This window comes from Ostrea edulis, chromosome 4 (assembly GCF_947568905.1).
Source record: "Ostrea edulis chromosome 4, xbOstEdul1.1, whole genome shotgun sequence".
NCBI lineage: Eukaryota > Metazoa > Mollusca > Bivalvia > Ostreida > Ostreidae > Ostrea > Ostrea edulis.
In genome coordinates this window covers 51,302,043-51,321,406 of record NC_079167.1, presented here as the reverse complement: position 1 = coordinate 51,321,406, position 19,364 = coordinate 51,302,043, and the positions used below count along the sequence as shown (strand labels likewise).

Here is a 19,364-nt window from a genome sequence, read left to right as displayed (position 1 = left end):
TCAATCTGGACTCTTACATGTGAACATTACAATGCCAAAAGAGACAATCACAGATAGTAGGTCTCCAAATATCATAATGGACAAAATGTTTCTTAATAACCCTTCAATGCACATGTCCTCCATTGCACAGCTACAATTTCCCCCCAAATTCTTCTCATAATTGAAAGGTACCAAGAGGAAAATCATAAGTATTAGTATATCATATATACCAATATTTGTGTATATTATAAAAAAAAAACTACATGTTTTAAAAGACATGGATAAAACAATGATGAATTCATTTTGTAGTTCCTAGGGTGAAGTTTTGTTAAAGTAAAAACATAGCCTTTCAGTGCCTCACAGATCGAGCAGAGTGGTAGAAAATTGCGGGAAAACTTTAGTTTATTTTGATAAATCATGCCAGTCTCCCTGTTCAAAATATCGTCTGCTACAGAGCACGTGTAGAGTCAAGCATCAGATTGCTGCTTATTCTGATAACACTGCTAAGCCCTGCCCTCTTGCCATATATGCTTAATTGCTGTAGGGGTGCAAAATTTTCTAGGTTACTCCCGGCCTTTAAGGGTACCCCATTATTGGCACAAGTCCTACCAAGTAGTTCTGGCTTTAGTTTAAACCATTTTGTGTAGTTTCATGTAATGGAAATGGTATTGACACCATGGTGCCTATATCTAACCTTTCAAGGTCAGACTCCATTAAGAGGATCCCAGTCCAAAAGAACCCTGGAGTCCATCTTACAGTGGGCACTAGTTTGGACCATTTAGTTTTGTTTCATATAGCAGAATTGCTGTCTGTGTTTTGATCTATTGCTCTAAAATGATATCTATATACTTACCATTTTAAGGCCAGTGTCCATTAAGAGGGTCCAAGTCCTAAAGGGACCTGTAGTTCCTCGATTTGGGAAAAGTCTCACTTTGGATCACTTCAAATGGTGGAACTGGTGTCTATTCAGCACAAAGGTGCCCTAAATCAATGCCTATACATTTAGCATTATAGGCTTCATCTCATTAAGATGACCCAAGTCCAAAAGTGCCCCAGTTCTTGTTTTATTTTAACTATTTCCAGATTTATTTCATGTCCATTTAGGGCACAGCGCCCTAAACCAGTGCTTATACTTGCCCCTTTACATATCCCATTAATTTAAACATATTGTGTATATCATAGGGATTTGACCCTAACAGGGCAAGTATAAGCACTTCATTAAAGGAATCTAAGTCGAAGATTACCCTGATGTCACCAGAATGGCTGAAGTCACTGGGTTCAATGCAACATTGGTGGGTTCGGTTTTGTGTGTGTAAACATTTGATCTAATATTTCCCTTGATTTATCATATATCCAGAGAACAATGTGTGCACAGGTGTCGGGTAGTGTAGTCTTTCTACTGATGCTACTCAATAACAGAAATCACCTGTGGAATTAAAGATCTTTCGCAGACAGTTTCCCTATGCCAATGTAAAACTTTCATCCCCTATGTGGCCCCATGCACTATACTTCAGAGGGCCACAATTTAAACAAACTTGAATCTGTACTATGTAGGGATGCTTGAATGATTAATCATGGTCCTGTTTAGGCGAGGAGAGCATATTCCTAGCCCTAGAAAAAAGATAAGCCCTTTTAAGGTAGGTCCTTAGTCCTGGATTTTTGGGGTTTAGGTAGCATTTTTTTGTTTGGAATCAATAAATTAACATTCAGAGTAATGAAAAAAGGCAAAACAGTTAAGGGTTTCCATATTAATTTTCATTACATACACCACTAAAGTCATATACCCCGATGTAGATTTTTATGAAATTCATTGGAAACAGTTATTTGTTGTTATTTTAATATAAAAACAACAAAATATTTTTTGAATTGCATTTATTTATCGGGAAACATGTCAATAACTAAAACACATGTCATTTTCAATATGTTCATCAAGTTTTAGATTAATATGTGGAAAAATATTGAATTAGTGTTATTCCCCAAAATGTTAAAAAACAAACGTGGACGCATTTTCCTTATAGCATGGTTTACATATCATTTTTTCTGTTTATATTAGTAGAGTTACATCTGTTATAGTTATTCATGGGAAAAAATCCATACCTTTCCTTAATAATTTCAAATCTATAGCTTCCAGATTATGTATACCCCCATCAAAAACTGAAGTCTGGCACCATGCAGCTGAGCTATTTAAATCACTCGGGATTAAAATTGTATGTAATTTCATGAAAAAACACAGATAATGATTCCTTATCACCTTGGTAAAATGTTTGTCAAAAATAAAGGAAATATATCGCATTATGGACTTGATAAATAATTGAATGAAAACAGAGTTATTGTCCTTGGATTCAATATTTTGAAACATATAATTGACTATTCAAATATAACTAAGAATTTTGAAATATTTTATGGCTAACAAGATTTTTTACAATAACTATTGAAGAAGATTCCAACAAAATTTATGTTCCTATCATTAAATTATTGACTTTGCAAAACCCTATGACGTCACACGAGTGTGGAACTACGTTAAATATATTGATACTGGATTCATAGCTATGGCTTATTACTTAGGTACAAGAAATGTTCATCAATGATGTTTAAAGTGACAGACATGAACCTACCATGGGTATTTTGAAGATTCCTTATGTGCAATCAACAAATAAAAAGAAACAAATGTAGTATGTACATTACTTTAATATCAAATGAAATTTTGCTGTAGTACAAAATATTTGAATCATTGCACTGAAAATATAAGATATAGATAGAGCTGTGTAACCAAGAAAGCAAAATCTAACTTAAAGAATATTTCAAAATTTTAACATCCATCATTTCATGCACAACCAAAACAAACTTTAAATTTACACAAATTCCCTGAATTTACATTGAAAGAGCAGCACTGCACATCTCTTAGCATTTTAAAATCAACAATGACTAATAAACCAAATTTCAATCTAAACATCTTATCTTATCTGTTTTGTCAAAGCAGTGTCGTTTGAGTGAGATTTCCCTTTTTTTTTTGGGGGGGGGTAATTATTTGTAAACCAACAATTTTTCCAATGGTTCTTGGCTAGGATGAATTTACATTCATTACAGATTCTTAAGAGCCTGAATCGCTCACCGTATCTTATTCATTTATGTAACTAGTTCTTGGAAGTTAAAATAAATTTGCATATTGCTATTCTGCAGAAGTGGATTTTGTCAAAGCCAGTTAAAAGCCATATACATATATATTCAGGAGCAGAATTTACTTCTGTCTCAGCCAATCAAAAGCCATGCTGGCCTCAGTGGAATTCAGATTGCTCTAAATAACAACATTTCTTTGGTACCACTAGAGCAACATTTGTAATAGACATGTTGACTTGCAGCTGTACTGGAGAAGGTAATAGGCATGTTGACTTGCAGCTGTACTGGAGAAGGTAATAGACATGTTGACTTGCAGCTGTACTGGAGAAGGTAATAGACATGTTGACTTGCAGCTGTACTGGAGAAGGTAATAGGCATGTTGACTTGCAGCTGTACTGGAGAAGGTAATAGACATGTTGACTTGCAGCTGTACTGGAGAAGGTAATAGACATGTTGACTTGCAGCTGTACTGGAGAAGGTAATAGACATGTTGACTTGCAGCTGTACTGGAGAAGGTAATAGGCATGTTGACTTGCAGCTGTACTGGAGAAGGTAATAGACATATTGACTTGAAATGTAGCTATACTTGAGAAGAAATATCAACAGCCTTGACAGCTATTTGGTAACCAGTTTGCTGCAAAAAGTAACAACTTCTACATATAACACCTGTTTGGCATGGTTAGTGACCTTGGACAAACTGGGATAATGTATCAGTCTATCCTGTATGAAGTCTGCAAGGTAAAGCGTTCTGCAGATATCATCCGTTGCACAAGTTGTGGGAGATACATTCATGTAGATAAAATTTGTGGTTATGTTGATACTATTTATTATTGCCATCAGAATTACCATAAATATTGTTAAACAACTAAGGTTTATTAAACTAAATGACAACATGGAATGCACAACGATGGAATGCACAGTATATACATATATACAAGTATGAACAATAATAATAAAATAATCTGAAAATATATACTCATGTAGATCTCCAAATATATAGATTTGCAACAAGTTTGGGCATATTCTAAATAACAAAATTACATCCTTGAACATATTTAAATGATCTGCATTCTAAGTTTCATAAGCCTGTAGTCTTCCATTGGAAGAATTTAATCTGCATGGTGAAGAAGAAAAACAGACTTAATGTGTGTATTGTTACAGCAATTGTCCATAGTTTTCTGCATGTCAATACATATCTGCCTATTGGGTTAGAAGTCTGAGATGTAATGTATTCTGTAGTTAACCATCACATAAGATGTATTCTGTAGTTAACCGTCACATAAGATGTGGGAAACAAATAAAACCCGTCTGGCCTGGTAGTGACCTTGGACATACTGACCTGCTGAGCAATTGAGATCTTGTGCACTTTGATCTCTGCCAATGAAGGGGGGGGGGGGGGGGGGGGTGCATAAAAAAATTCTCAACATATGAGGTGAAATTCAGTTCTAACAAATACTTGACATCTTTTGAAGATACTGATTCAGGAAGTCCATGGAATAGAATTATACACTTGTAAATGTTGCACTTAAACACCATCTCTGAGTGCCATTTCTCATGTGTTCTACTTTGTAGTATATCTATTTAAATATACACTCACACATGCAGAATTTGAATGCAACTTTATGACATTAAATTTTTAAATTCAGTCAGTATTCATTTCATTCCATGCTATGTACATTGCTGCCTATACACATTTCTATAGACAAGCAGGAATGAAAACGGAATAGAACTTAATTTTTCCTTAAATTTTGGTAATCGTTTGCATAGCATATCTGAATCTTTCAAATAAACAAAAGGTAATCATGTAACTTTATTCTGATACAAACTTGGGCTAAATCCTGTAAATTTTTGTTTTGTCAGCACCAAATGGCAAAATAATCACAATTATATAATATACACGTACTATGATATAGTTTTTATCACTCATATCATTTCAAATTCCTTGTACAATGTTGAGCAAGAAATATATGTTTATCCTCAGACATTTTAGCAACAGATTGGGGGAAAAAAAGCTTTGTATGATACAATGGCAACAAATACTGCTAACAGTTTTGATTGAACAACCCTTAATTCAATGAACACATACACTGTACCACCATCATACTGTATTAGAACTGTACATTACAAAGAGAAAAAACTTATATTAGTACATTCTCTCATCGCTGCAAACAAATAAAATAATATAACAAAGTCAGCAAACAAAACACACCAACCAGAATTGCACCATTGGTTATCACTTCAACATATCAAAAATCTCCTCCTGTCATGTACGTAGGACTGACAAACGGAACGAGTCCGACCTCTTTGGCACCAAAAGACTGGCCACTGAAATATAAAATATAACTATGTATCCGACTTTCTTTCATATTTTTTAAGAACACCATGTATGGATCCATCAAAAGGTGAGGGGGGGGGGGGTTAAAAGTATGAAATATAATCATGTATTGAGACTTTCTTTCACTGTTTAAAAACACCATGCACAGATCTAAAGGGGACAGGAGTGGAAGCCCCACCAGATGTGTGACTAAACAGAAAACCCTCTGAGAACATTTGGTAGGGGTGGTGAAAACTGTTGGGTCCACACAAAGAACAAAACACTTCAGTTACAAAAATTAATAGTAAATGAATATTGTGTTCACCTGAAATGTAGATGTGTACAGGTGTCTGAAATGTACTACAAAACTGTTGAACACCAAAAAAAAACCCTTTAACTTTTTATCATTGAAGGTGTGTATGTAGTAGATGTTCAGCAGCATTTCCTATGTTAGTATCTATATAAACCTTTGTCATCTTAGGCTTGTCTCTCTCAGATCTATACTAACTAAGCGTATCATGTATACTCTGCATCAAAAATTCATAACCAACACCAGTGGTGAAGTCCTACAACTAATCAACACCGGTGGTGGGTGAAGTCCTACAACTAACCAACACAGGTGGTGGGTGAAGTCCTACAACTAATCAACACAGGTGGTGAAGTCCTACAACTAATCAACACCGGTGGTGAAGTCCTACAACTAATCAACACCGGTGGTGAAGTCCTACAACTAACCAACACAGGTGGTGGGTGAAGTCCTACAACTAATCAACACCGGTGGTGAAGTCCTACAACTAATCAACACCGGTGGTGAAGTCCTACAACTAACCAACACCGGTGGTGAAGTCCTACAACTAACCAACACCAGTGGTGAAGTCCTACAACTAACCAACACAGGTGGTGAAGTCCTACAACTAACACTGCTGTATCACTTTAGAGGAAAATGTCAGTGCATTTATATGCACATGTTGCGGACAGTATAAGAGGGAACTTATACTGCCTCGCTAGAGAGCTAGCTTTTCTAGTGATGTGGTAAAGTCTCTCTCTTGATCACGCAAGTTAAACAATGGCGAGCGTGATCAGCACTTGGCTGGGTGACCGCTACACGTTACACACATATCAAAATTTAGAAGCCTCTTCATGACTTAAATGAATGCTCTCCGAAATGCATCTAACCAATGAACTACTTCATATGACAAATGACTCGCACAATGATCAGTAATTGTTGAAATGAAGGTTTTTTTCATATACATGTACAAGGTGTATGTTGAGTGACCTTGACTTATCTGAAGACCTTAGTCCAATAGATCAATAACTGATGAAATATTGTTGAAATGAAGGGTTTTTTATATATAAGGTATATGTTCTGACCTTGACCTTTAAAAAATAATCTTGAGTGACCTTAGTCTGAAAGTCAATTGCCTGTTACTTAAATTTGAGTGATATATAATCAATATCTGTTCAAAAACTGTTGAAATAATCAACTTTTTCCTAATACAAGATTTATGTTCTGAGTGACACTGACCTCTACAAAATGATGTTGAGTGACCTTTGTCTAAAAGCCATTTGCCTGTTGCTTATTTGTGTGATATATGATTGATACCTGTTCAAATACTGTTGAAATAAACAACCTTTTCCATATATAAGGTACAAATCTGAGTGACTTTCAACATTTCAAAATGACCTTGATCCAAAAGTCCCTGTCCCAAGGAATATTTGTGATCAATTATGATTGCTGGGGTAATTTCTGATGAAAGATTTTTTAAATCAAAAACTGTTAAAAGAAGGAACTTTTACGTTCTGAGTGACCTTGATCTTTCCAAAATGACCTTGAGAGACCTTGGTCCAAAAGTTCTTGTCTCAAAGAACATTTGTGATTGATTATATCGATTTCTGATGAAAGGTTTGGGAGATATGAGCTTGGACGGACAGATGGATACTATAGTGACTATATATGCTTTCCAGAAATTTTTCAGGGAGCATAATAATGATACAGCAACATTTTGATAATTTAAAATAATACATAATATAGAAGAACTCACAGTTATTAATGCATATCTGAATAAAATACTGCTGTGGTGATTTCTCCAACATAATGTTGCAAAGGTATAGGTGACGTATGTTTTCACTTTTACATTGATAAATGCTCATGACTTACTATTATCTTCTCTCACAACCTATGATTTAATAAGACTGCTGTAAATCACATCAGTAAAAATTTAGTTTTCATGAATGTGAAGTGATTTACAGCATGCTGAGAATATTTAATGGTACATTGTACATGTATATAAGATATATGCAAGTATATAATAAGCTGGATAAGTGAACATAAGACAAAGCAGAGATTTGTTGCAGACTACAGTGCTAAGTAAATGCATAACCATATGCATGAACAACAAAAGCTTAGTTCTACTTGGGAATGTGCATCAGAATATAGGTGTTTGAAATACTTTATAATGCATTGGCACATACTAAACCTGGTAAATATTACCATGTTCTATTTCTAATAAAAATTAATTCTTTTCTAGGTTAACCTACAAGACACTGCATGAAATTGACTGGAGTTTTAAAAGTTGCATATTTTATATTTACTTGTTTTTTCTTTTCTTTCATTCTTTGTGACATATAAAAATGTGGTTATAATAATGACACCATTTTTGGTCAGTTTTGTAATCAAGAGGCCCATGGGTCATAACTGTCAACTGAGTACCATACAATGTAAGTGTTGTGTGAAAATGGTGCAAGTGTGCATTTTTAAAACTGCGAGAACTGGATGTGCTTATGGTAAAAGAAAAAAGATGTTAAATTCTTCTAATTCTTGTTATAAGCAACTTTTGTGCCAAGTATGAGCTGTTAATATCTCTCTATTACTATACAATGGCTCAGATGAAAATTTCTATCCCCTCCCTTTTTTTTTAAAATCTCTTTTTCATACTTTAAACCATATTTATTATAGTAAATAGCAGTAAACATTACATCATCAATAGATTTCAGAACAGAAAATGATAAGTTAAAACAACTTTTTCTAATGGTAATAGTAACCTTTACCTTGGTCAAATGACTTTGCATGGTGTCCAGGATTAAAGAATATTTTAAAATTAATTTTTCTACGATGTTGTACAGATGATTTGGTGAACTTCAAAGTTTCCGAGAAGTAAAAAATGTTCAAAAGTTAACTATAGTATGAAAGAACCCTAACCAGTATCTGAGCACCTAGGATGACCTTTAAAAAAAACCCATAAACCTATGCAATCTCTTACAAAGCCATGGCTGACCTTGAACTTGGTTTAACATTTAACACCCTTTATTTAACTTATTCCCATGACAGTGAACTAATTTAGATGACATGCCCACTTGTAATGATTATGAACCCCTATTATCTTTCATTAAAATAGTTTGGCCTACATGCTTTCTTGTGCAAATTTTTCTCAAAAATACCTTACCTAATAAATATGACAAATCCTTTGGTCATAAGCAACCAATATTTATACTGCATATTAATTCCTACGACCTTGACTTTTCTAAATTTATGTTATGAATATTTTCTGATCATTTGTGAAGTATATATATATTAACTTTTGATTTCCTGTATTACAAAGTATGATCCATGCAGATATACACTTTGTGCAGGGGGATGTAAAAAAACAACAACAACTGTTTGAGAGTTAACTTATGCATGTAATAACGATTAATGAAAATATTCAATGAAAACATGTTATATATCTCTAAATCAGCAATGCCATTGGTGGGTTTTCTTTTCATCTTTGTAGGAAATAAGAAAAGAAACATATAGTGATATACAGTTGAATATTTTTCTCATTAGTGATTTGCATCATGATCAGTACTATATGTATGCGAGCTAAGGCTATGAATAGGCATTTCCATGTAAATGAGATTGTGTAAATGCATAATATACGATGAAACTATCCTTGTTTGAACACATTCAACAAAACATCTGTTATGTTGTGCTTGGTTTTAACTGATGTTATGACAGCAAGCACTGCTTACTATCAAGGAAAATCAAAACAAAACAGCTTAGACGCACAGGCATACACTAAATTAATTTAACAAATTTCCACCCAATATTGTTATTGCTATGCAATTGTCATTAATTCATTGGGTAATTAATGATTCATAGATTTCATGTCTATATAATACTCAACAAAATGCACAGAGCAGTATCATTTACTCAAAATAATGATCAAACAGTTCAAGCACTGGAATTGCACAGCAACAACATTGAAATATGTCATTCCACTTTACCATATGTACATGTAAGCATCTACAAGTGTGAACACTGTTTCACTGATAAATTATTAATTTCAAAATCATAACTACCGATCTTCTATTGGTTCTGCATTTTCAAAATGTCGTTTGCATTGAAATGCCTATATCTGACCTCAACATGCATGTGTACCTGCCATACGATAGATTTTTAAAAGTATGTCCATGCATAATGATGAAAAATTGTACTTTAATATCATTACAGTAACAAAAATATATGCATCACATAAGCATTCTGTGCATGTGTTCTTTTTTAAACATACCAAACTATCAAAATTTTTTAGTATTATTTTGCAACACCAGAGAGACAAACAATCTGTCAGTACTTACAGTTAGGTATAATCAGGAAACTACGCAGCCAGAGTGAATTATTGTATAGGCTGCAGTAAGCAATTACCACTTTTTATGATTTTGTTATAATGTTATATATCATGGAGATGTTATTGTACAGAAGGTCATACCTTTATTTACGATAAGTCTGAGTGTCTGAAAAATTAGGCCTAGCTCAGTTAATGTGTGTCGTAGTCATTTAAAACCTTGTCAGATACAACACCACAATGTTTAAAATGCGGGTATTACCCCCCATCTACATGTACTGGTATATACAACCGTAACAAAAATGTAAATATATACGTATACACATGTATCTGATCTGAGTTACAATTCTATACTAAAGACACAAAATGTATTGTTTGAAAAGAAATGCTATTGTAATTATAATGATGTACCCATAAATCTATACACTTTAATATTGAAATCAGTTATTTTGAATTATTACTTATTTTGAAATTTGAAAACAATCCACATTTGCTCCTTTCCTTGTATTAAAACATTGATTATATTGAAATATGTCGGATATATTTAAATATCTGGGTTATATTGAAATATCTCAGTTATATTGAAATATCTCAGTTATATTGAAATATCTCAGTTATATTGAAATATCTCTTAAAGTTTATTAACAGTCTGCTGAACTGATATCGAGTTGTTTTCATATTGGATGTATCAAGCACTCCACATCATTTGTCGTCATGGTCAATTAATCGCTAAACATACAGACAGACAAATGTTCCAATACTTGTGTTTCACCTGCAACAATTCCATTGTCATCAAAAGAAAGTTTTCAACTTCCTTTGATGGTAGAGTGCATGCTACTAGGAGGTTTGGTTCAATGAGTTTCATCCCAACCTGGGGCAGAAGTGGGTATCTATATATAGCTATCAGTTAATCGGCAGGCCTGTGATTTATAAGATATCTATAGTTATCAGTTAATTACTGGGCCTGTGACTTATAAGATATCAATAGTTATCAGTTAATTACTGGACCTGTGATTTATAAGATATCAATAGTTATCAGTTAATTACCGGACCTGTGATTGATAAAATATCTATAGTTATCAGTTAATTACCGAGTCTGTGATTTATAAGATATCTATAGTTATCAGTTAATTACCCAGCCTGTGATTTATAAAATATCTATAGTTATCAGTTAATTACCGAGTCTGTGATTTATAAGATATCTATAGCTATCAGTTAATCGGCAGGCCTGTGATTTATAAGATATCTATAGTTATCATTTAATTACCCGGCCTGTGATTTATAAAATATCTATAGTTATCAGTTAATTACTGGGCCTGTGATTTGTTATCTGACAGTTAATTACTGCGCCTGTGATTTACAAGATATCTATAGTTACCAATCAAAGCTGTATGATCCGATGTTCATTATTTTTGTACATAATTACTTTCAAGCAGATTAATTAGTACTTAAAAAGTATTAAATTTCCCTTAATTACATGCTTGAAAACATTTGCATGTAAAAGAAAACTGTGAGAAGATTATTTAAAAACAAATATAGTGTAGTATGCATAAATCATCTGGAACACCTCGGGCCTTTCACTGAAAACACAGTGTTTTTTGGTGAAAGATCCCAGGTGTTCTGGATGACCATAAATTATATTGTCTGTTAGGTGTCTATAAATAGTCCCACATGAGTCAGGGGAATCCCATCATGATGTATTAACTTGGATGCAACTGTCTGATTTTAAGGCTGAAAGAGTGTAAAACAATGAATTACTAAGAGCTAGGTATTTGATATTTTTATTTCTATTAAACTTTTGGCATGGCACAGTTGTAATAACAAGAGGCCCAAGGGCCACATCGCTCACCTGAGTCACCTTGACCCATATTTAAAGATTTTCCCTATATATTTGTATGCAAAACTTTGATCCCCCCCCCCCTTGTGACCCCATCCTACCCCTGGGGGCCATGATTTTAACAAACTGAAATCTGAAATATGTAAGAAAGCTTTCATGTAAATCTCAGCTTTTCTGGTTCAGTGGTTCTTGAGAAGAAGATTTTTAAAGATTTTCCTTATATATTTGTATGTAAAACTTTGATCCCCTATTGTGGCCCCATCCAATCCCCAGGGGCCAGGATTTGAACAAACTTGAATCTGCAATATGTCAGAAAGCTTTCATGTAAATATCAGCTTTTCTGACTCAGTGGTTCTTGAGAAGAAGATTTTTAAAGATTGTCCTTATATATTTGTATGTAAAACTTTGATCCCCTATTGTGGCCCCATCCAATCCCCGGGGGCCATTGATTTGAACAAACTTGAATCTGCATTATGTCAGGAAGCTTTCATGTAAATTTCAGCTTTTCTGGCTCAGTAGTTCTTGAGAAGAAGATTTTAAAAGATTTATCCTATATATTAGTATGTAAAAACTTTGATCCCCTATTGTGGCCCCATCCAACCCCCAGGGGCCATGATTTGAACAAACTTGAATCTGCATTATGTCAGGAAGCTTTCATGTAAATTTCAGCTTTTCTGGCCCAGTGGTTCTTGAGAAGAAGATTTTTAAATGACCTCACCCTATTTTGGCATATTTGTGATTATCTCCCCTTTGAAACGGACATGGCCCTTCTTTTGAACAAACTTGAAAGCCCTTTATCCAAGGATGCTTTGTGGCAAGTTTGGTTGAAATTGGCTCAGCGGTTCTTGAGAAGAAGTCGAAAATGTGAAAAGTTTACGCCACCGACGACAGACAACGAACAAATTTTGATCAGAAAAGCTCACTTGAGCCTTTGGCTTAGGTGAGCTAAAAAAAAAAACCACAGCTTTAGACAGATAAGACTATCAATGATCTGAAAGTTTGAACTGCACACATGACTGTCACTTGAAATGGCTGAGTGACGATTGTTAGTAACCATTGATTTGAAATGAAGTAATTCTGGTTCAAACAGGTGGAATAATTTATGACATGTTGTACAGCCTCATAAATACGTATATGCAATGATTTAACAGTGGTTTTACAAGGTGGAAAAAAATTGTCGAAATTCGAACCATACAACTTTAATTACTAGGCCTGTGATTTATAAGATGTTTCAAATGCAGTGTTTATTATGTATGATACTCTCAAATTTACATTAAATTACTATATCTCATTTCCATTCTCTGGGACCATGTAGCATGGGACAGCGCAGCGAGGATTCCCTCGTCATTGAAAACTGCTTGAGAAGTCTAGTATGCTGACCATGCTAAGAGGTTTGGGTCCTCAGGTCGTGATTTCAACCTCAGGCTGAGGCGGAAGTGGGTAGCCAGGCATAGTGAATTTTTCTGTTATTTCTTCACTTTGGGCAGTTATGTTTAGGAAAGAATTAATTGCGATTAATGCATCAAATACCACTTTGTGCACACAAAAACCTGCTAACGACCACTTGATGACTGTTTTATGATAGTGTACAACATGCACTGCAACAAATACTCATGTAGGTGTGACATAATCACTGCATGCTTTAAAAGCCATGAAATCTTTAATGTGTTCCTTTAAAAGGGCAAGAAATTTTCACAAACATAATTTAATTTCATGGGTAGAGTTAAAATTTGGAGAAATTTCTATGTAAATAATCTATCAAACTATTTTAATTTGGTGTAAATGTTGCTGATTGATAAACATAAATTCATTAGTCTGTAAAATGATAATATATGTACATGAATTCTCAAAACAAAAAACCCAAAGAGGCCCACTAGCCTTATCAATCACTTGAGTATAGAAGTTAAAAGTATCACTAGTCCCAGGGGCTGCAATCAGAGACATATATAATAGAGATTAGCAACTTCCCTGAGTCTTGTATTATCTCATGATTCCGTTTTCCGGTAAAAAATGCATGCACTGATTTAAATCAAATATATCATCTTATGTTCAAACCTTCCAAATCCTTTCACTAAAACATTCAAGATACAATATTTTAAGATGATGTTTCACTTCAAAGTAAAATCACAGCGAAGATTTGCCTACTTTTTTGTTAATAGTATATTTGTTGATCATCAAATCATTTCAAAACTTGTTATGTTCAATTCCAATTTATGATAGGAGTGAAATAATCTTCAATCAACATCAATTTATCAAACCAATGAATAGGATGAACAATTTATAGGTGGGACCATCACATATTTTAAGCGTTCAACATGCCACCAAAGAAATTGCTTCTCTCTTATCATATATTTCTCTGGCAAAATTTAGATAATAATTTTCCTGATCTGCATATCTAAGCTAAATTCTAATGCGTTTTTAAAACACAAATGCCCCTGAAAGTGTCCATACTGATGAAAGACTTTACATAACACAATATATGTTATATTAACACTATATGACTATTTTGGACCTGCCCTACAGTCAGAACTCTTGGGTTGCAAAATTCACAATTTTGTTACACCCCTTTCTGCTTTTTCTTAACATGTATTTACTTTTTATACAGTATCATACTTCTAGATTAAAACATTTTTTGTTCTTTTTTTTGTCATAATGATGCTCTCTATTTGGAATTATCCATCTTTTTCTTTTATATTTATTACCTTGTATTTCATATGCCCTCCATGGCCCTAAATTGGTTGAATAATATCTTATAGCATCAGGAAAATTAAAGAAGTCTTTCAAATGATAAAGACATTCAATCACTATGACCATTTTTGGCCCCACACTAGAACCAAAACCCTACACCTAGGATCATGAATTTACAATTTTGGTAAAGGACTACTCGATTCTTCTAAATATCCATTTACTTTCAAATTAGTATCAATAGCATAAAGAAGATGTTATTTAAATGTGTTACACATATAAACACTATATACTTAGTTTGACCATGCCCTTGAGATCAAACTTTACCAAAGGGATCATGATATTCACAATTTTGGTAGAGGCCTTCCTGCTCTACATCACTATGCATTTAGTTTTTCTTACAGATGTGCAGTTGTATAGAAGAAGCTTTTCAAAATTGGACAATTTTAGCTCCACCCCTAAGGCCCCGGAGGTTCAGGAGTCCTAAAATTTAAACACCCCCCCCCCCCATCCCAAAGATGCTTTGTACCAAATTTGAAAAGAATTGAAATGGTAGTTATCAGGAAGTTAAAAATGTTCAATTGTTAATGCACAAGACACACAACAAACGCAGATCTAAATTAAAAACAAAAGAATCAGACATTCATTGTCGAACAAATCTCCTGACTTTCAAGCTGAACCAAGCTTTTAAAAAACATATACAACATCTAACAAAAAACTAGCATAAACACATAGACATATAATTATCAATTGGTGCCACATCAATAACTCTTGAATCTAAAAAAAAAAAAAATGTCAGCATACATACATCTATTGTCTTGCGGCGTCATGGGCAGTTCCGTTACTCGTTGTAATGCACAAATCCACTGATTCATGTCCTCCCGAGTTTCAGCACTAAGAATAAAGTCTCGTTCTGGGGTATGAAGGGTGAACACATAGCCCTGTGTGTTACAGCTGTCAGTACAGCCCATGCTCACAGAAAAATCCCCATCTCGATGCCCAATAAACACCTCTCCTTTTGGATAAGGTTGCTTAAAAGAAATGTACATGCATACTATAAACTGTCCCTTATACATGTTCTATTATAAGTTTGATTGTTACCTTTGATCATATGTTATTGTGAGACTTTTGGGTTGTTGTACAGTAGTTTTGGGGTAATTAGAAGCAACTGTAGACTTTCCTACTCTCCAATGCTGAAGAGCTCTACAGTTTTGGTGGGGATTATCAATGGAGACGGTCTAAGTGTTTACTAGTCTAGAGGACAATACAGGTATTTAATCCCACTTTTCATGGTAGACATCTTCTGATGGAAACTATTTGTTCCCTTACATGTTGATCTCTTGAACACCAGAATTCAGTGCACAATTGAGGAAATAAATTATTGAGATGTTATCTATGTGTATCAATATGTTAAATGCAATAATCATTTCATGTTACCAATGGTTCTTCCAGATACATCAGTTTCCTTTTATCAAGTGTAAAGAATCTCTTTTTGAAAGGTTCATTTCTGGGACCCATTTTCTTTAACCAGCCTTCTAAGATAAAATCCCTGGTGAGTTCTTCCGCTAACTGAAAATTGGAACAAGAAATGTTTCAGAAACATGCATGTCCCCCTGTGGGGCAAAATTGAAGTGTTATACATATGTATCATTTAATGAATAGTAGTGCCAAAACTATTCAAGATATTGAGCAGACAATATCTTCCTATGCCAGAGTGGATTGTAACCTTTGACCCTGTGACCTCAAAATCAATAGGGGTCATCTACTCCTTTAAAATGTATCAGGGTATGAAGTTTGCTTTCAATCAAGCAAATGATTCTCAAAACATAGAGAAGACAATATATTACTATGTCCAGTTTGACCCCTGACCTTTAATCATGTGAACCCAAAATCAATAGGGTTCATCTACTCATTACAATGTACCAGTGTACCAAGTTTGATGTCTCTCAAGTAAAAGGTTCTCAAGATATTGAGTGGACAATATCTTTCTGTATATATATACATGTATATACAGAGTGTCCTTTAACCGTATGCACCCAAAATCAATACAGGTCATGTGTACCAAGTTTCTGTCAAGCAAAGGGTTCTTCAGATATTGAGCAGACATGACTTGGAGGAGATAAGTATCATTACAGTTCATAAGTCAATAATGTGTAACTTGGTTGGTGACACTTGGTGAGATGCTTAAAAAACAACAAGCTGGGTGGACCATGGGTCAATTGCTGAAACATTGGAAATGACAGATGTCAATTTTCTGAAATATTTTTCAGTGAGAAACAAACTTTATCTTTGCTATGTTCTGACTGTAAGTGGATATATTAAAGACCAAAAATGCATTCTACCGTCAGTTCAGTTGGTGTTGATGTAAATGATAATGAAGTGGGCTTTTGTGGTCATTACTTGGGAAGACAGGCTAGCATTGTAGGAAAACATGCAGGACTCTAGTCATTTAATTTTTTTACAATGCTGGCGTCCGTCATATCCCCAATGACAACAAAACCACACTTCACTGTTTAACACATACAAGACATAAATTTGGTACACAACTGACCATGACCTTTAAAATTGAACAGACACATATTGCCGGATGTGATTAAAGTATAAAAGTTTGAAAATACAAAGGAACAAACAGATAAAACACTATATACATCATACACAACTCTACTGCAAATGCAAAGTGATAACAAGCAGATGATTAATTCAAAATGTGATGGGTAAATCAAATATTTATTCTTCTGTCTGTATACCAAAGACTTAATAACTAAGACAAGAAAACAATAACCAGGACTGTACACGTATGTAGATTCAACCTTGAACTCTTTGTTTTGTTGGTATTAGTGAGAAAATTTGTAAGCAAATTACACAAATATAGAGCTCTAAATAAGAGACAATTAACACATTTATACTTCCACTAAGCCATTGCTATATGAAATCCTTTCAAAGCTCCTTCAGTGGCGAGTGCTTTGTCTCTTTTTTAAAATGACTCACATCAGCCTCTTCCCTGTCTGGGAAAGCCACTTTCTTTCTCTCCAGCTTTGCTGCTCGGATTGCATTGTACCAGTCTACAGCATCCTGTGAACATTACAACAAAACTGTTTGAAATAAAACAAAATGATAATTTCTAAAAATATATATCAATACATTCACTCAAAGGACAAGGTACGGTTTTAGCCAAATTCTGCCCGGCGTTTATGGAGGAAAATTATTTTGCGTTGCAGATATTTTCCTGTCAAATTCCTAAAAGAGGAACTTATACTAACTCTCAAAAGCATATGGAAATCAACTCATCTACGCGCATGCGTAGTACATAATCAAATAAAGTAAGGGCTTTCAGGCTATTTGTGGTGTTTTCATGGTTTTTGTATTGATAAACTTGTGAAATTGAACACCTCTTCCCTCGTCGCCCGGAATAATTTTTATATGGATTAAAAATTTACTAAATAACTTACAATTCCTCTTAGTTTCATCCCGGGCGACGATGGAAGAGGGGTTAAAATATCAGTTGAAAGATGCTAACAAATTCGCCATCGTGACGCAATTTGCGTTGATCGTGGCGGTTGAAGAGGAAACGAGAATCATTTGAGTAGTAAATATATTTTCAAATAATATATGCTCATATAGTTATTTATTTAAACACATTGACATTTAATAAAATCATCATAATAATAATAGAAAATCCGGATAAATTTAAGCCTATCTTACAGACCGGATGCCATTTTTGTTGTTATGACTATAGTGTAAACAGAACGGTATATAAATAGCACCAACCGACGATTCGTGAGAATTCATGTTACATACCAGGCAAGCTACATTTAAATAGTTTATATAACGATGGACGATTCTTTTAATAAATAATATATTCCTTGAAGATTCAAGCATTATTTTTTACCATTCATTTGATTAAATGGGAAACGGCATGTAACAGCAGACGACAATATCCACCTAGGTACGTACGTACATCAGTGACGTATTTAGCGCGAGTGTAACATTTTATATTTTTCAAAGACAACAATTTATTTGTCAGAAAGTTTACGATGGTTATTCACAAATATAAAATTTTAAGCACACTATCTATAAATATACACCACCGCGGTGGCCGAGCGGTTAGAGCGTTCGCCCCGCATGCGGAAGGCCCGGGGTTCGAATCCCGCCCGCGAACGACCGAAGTCGTTAAATCAGGTAGTGATATTGCTCGGCATCAAGTGTCAATGTCACGGGTCCTTGGAGATGACCTTAACACCGGATGATCGGTGTCACAATATGGCACTGGGGGAATATATGTTACTCATTAAAATTATTTTTAAATTGAGGTGCCTGAAAGATAATTTGCTCCATATGTGTTACTCGTATTACTATAGGCTATGTATTTTAATTTACAATGATTGAAATAGATTATAGGCGCATATATCTTCTTTTTTTTTAAAGGGGGGGGGGGGGTGACTTCTCGAAAACATTGACAAACACAAAAATAGGGATTTTGGTAGCATTGGAGTGGGTTGATTACATGTATCCAATGTAGCACTTACAATTACATTTCATCTATCGTTCTCTACTACTATAAAATGCAGTCCGGGGGAGGGGGGTTACACAAAGCGAATACACAACATATGGGTAGATCTATATATAAATATAATATTGAGACTTGCAGTATTGAGCATTCCGTCAAAATTTTGTTTTTCTCCATTCGAGATAAATATACGATGTATGTATATACTTGCATAATGAGAAAATGCAGTTTAGATTTGAATGGTTTTCTTTTATCATGGGGCAGGGGTTGGTTAGCAAGTCTTAAGTTTTATTTCTCTTGTATAAACTATCGAATGATTTTTGT

General features: G+C 34.3%; 1 protein-coding gene across 3 annotated transcripts in view; it reads right to left on the bottom strand.

Annotated features, from left to right (window-relative positions):
* Window positions 1-2,649: 2,649 nt before the first annotated feature.
* Window positions 2,650-19,364, bottom strand: part of LOC125671471 (arf-GAP with dual PH domain-containing protein 1-like) — a 47,592-nt gene continuing 30,877 nt past the window's right edge. The window contains exons 6-10 of one of the 3 annotated variants that reach the window (XM_048907229.2): window positions 17,522-17,605; window positions 15,971-16,102; window positions 15,342-15,564; window positions 10,025-10,074; window positions 5,184-5,421 (exon numbers count right to left, since the gene is read on the bottom strand). In XM_048907229.2, coding sequence (XP_048763186.1) covers window positions 10,037-10,074; window positions 15,342-15,564; window positions 15,971-16,102; window positions 17,522-17,605 — 477 coding nt within the window. In that variant the 3' untranslated portion in view covers window positions 5,184-5,421; window positions 10,025-10,036. Of the gene's footprint in view, window positions 5,422-10,024; window positions 10,075-10,155; window positions 10,181-15,341; window positions 15,565-15,970; window positions 16,103-17,521; window positions 17,606-19,364 lie in introns of all 3 variants that reach the window. The other 2 variants (XM_048907230.2, XM_048907228.2) reach the window with 2 other exon arrangements.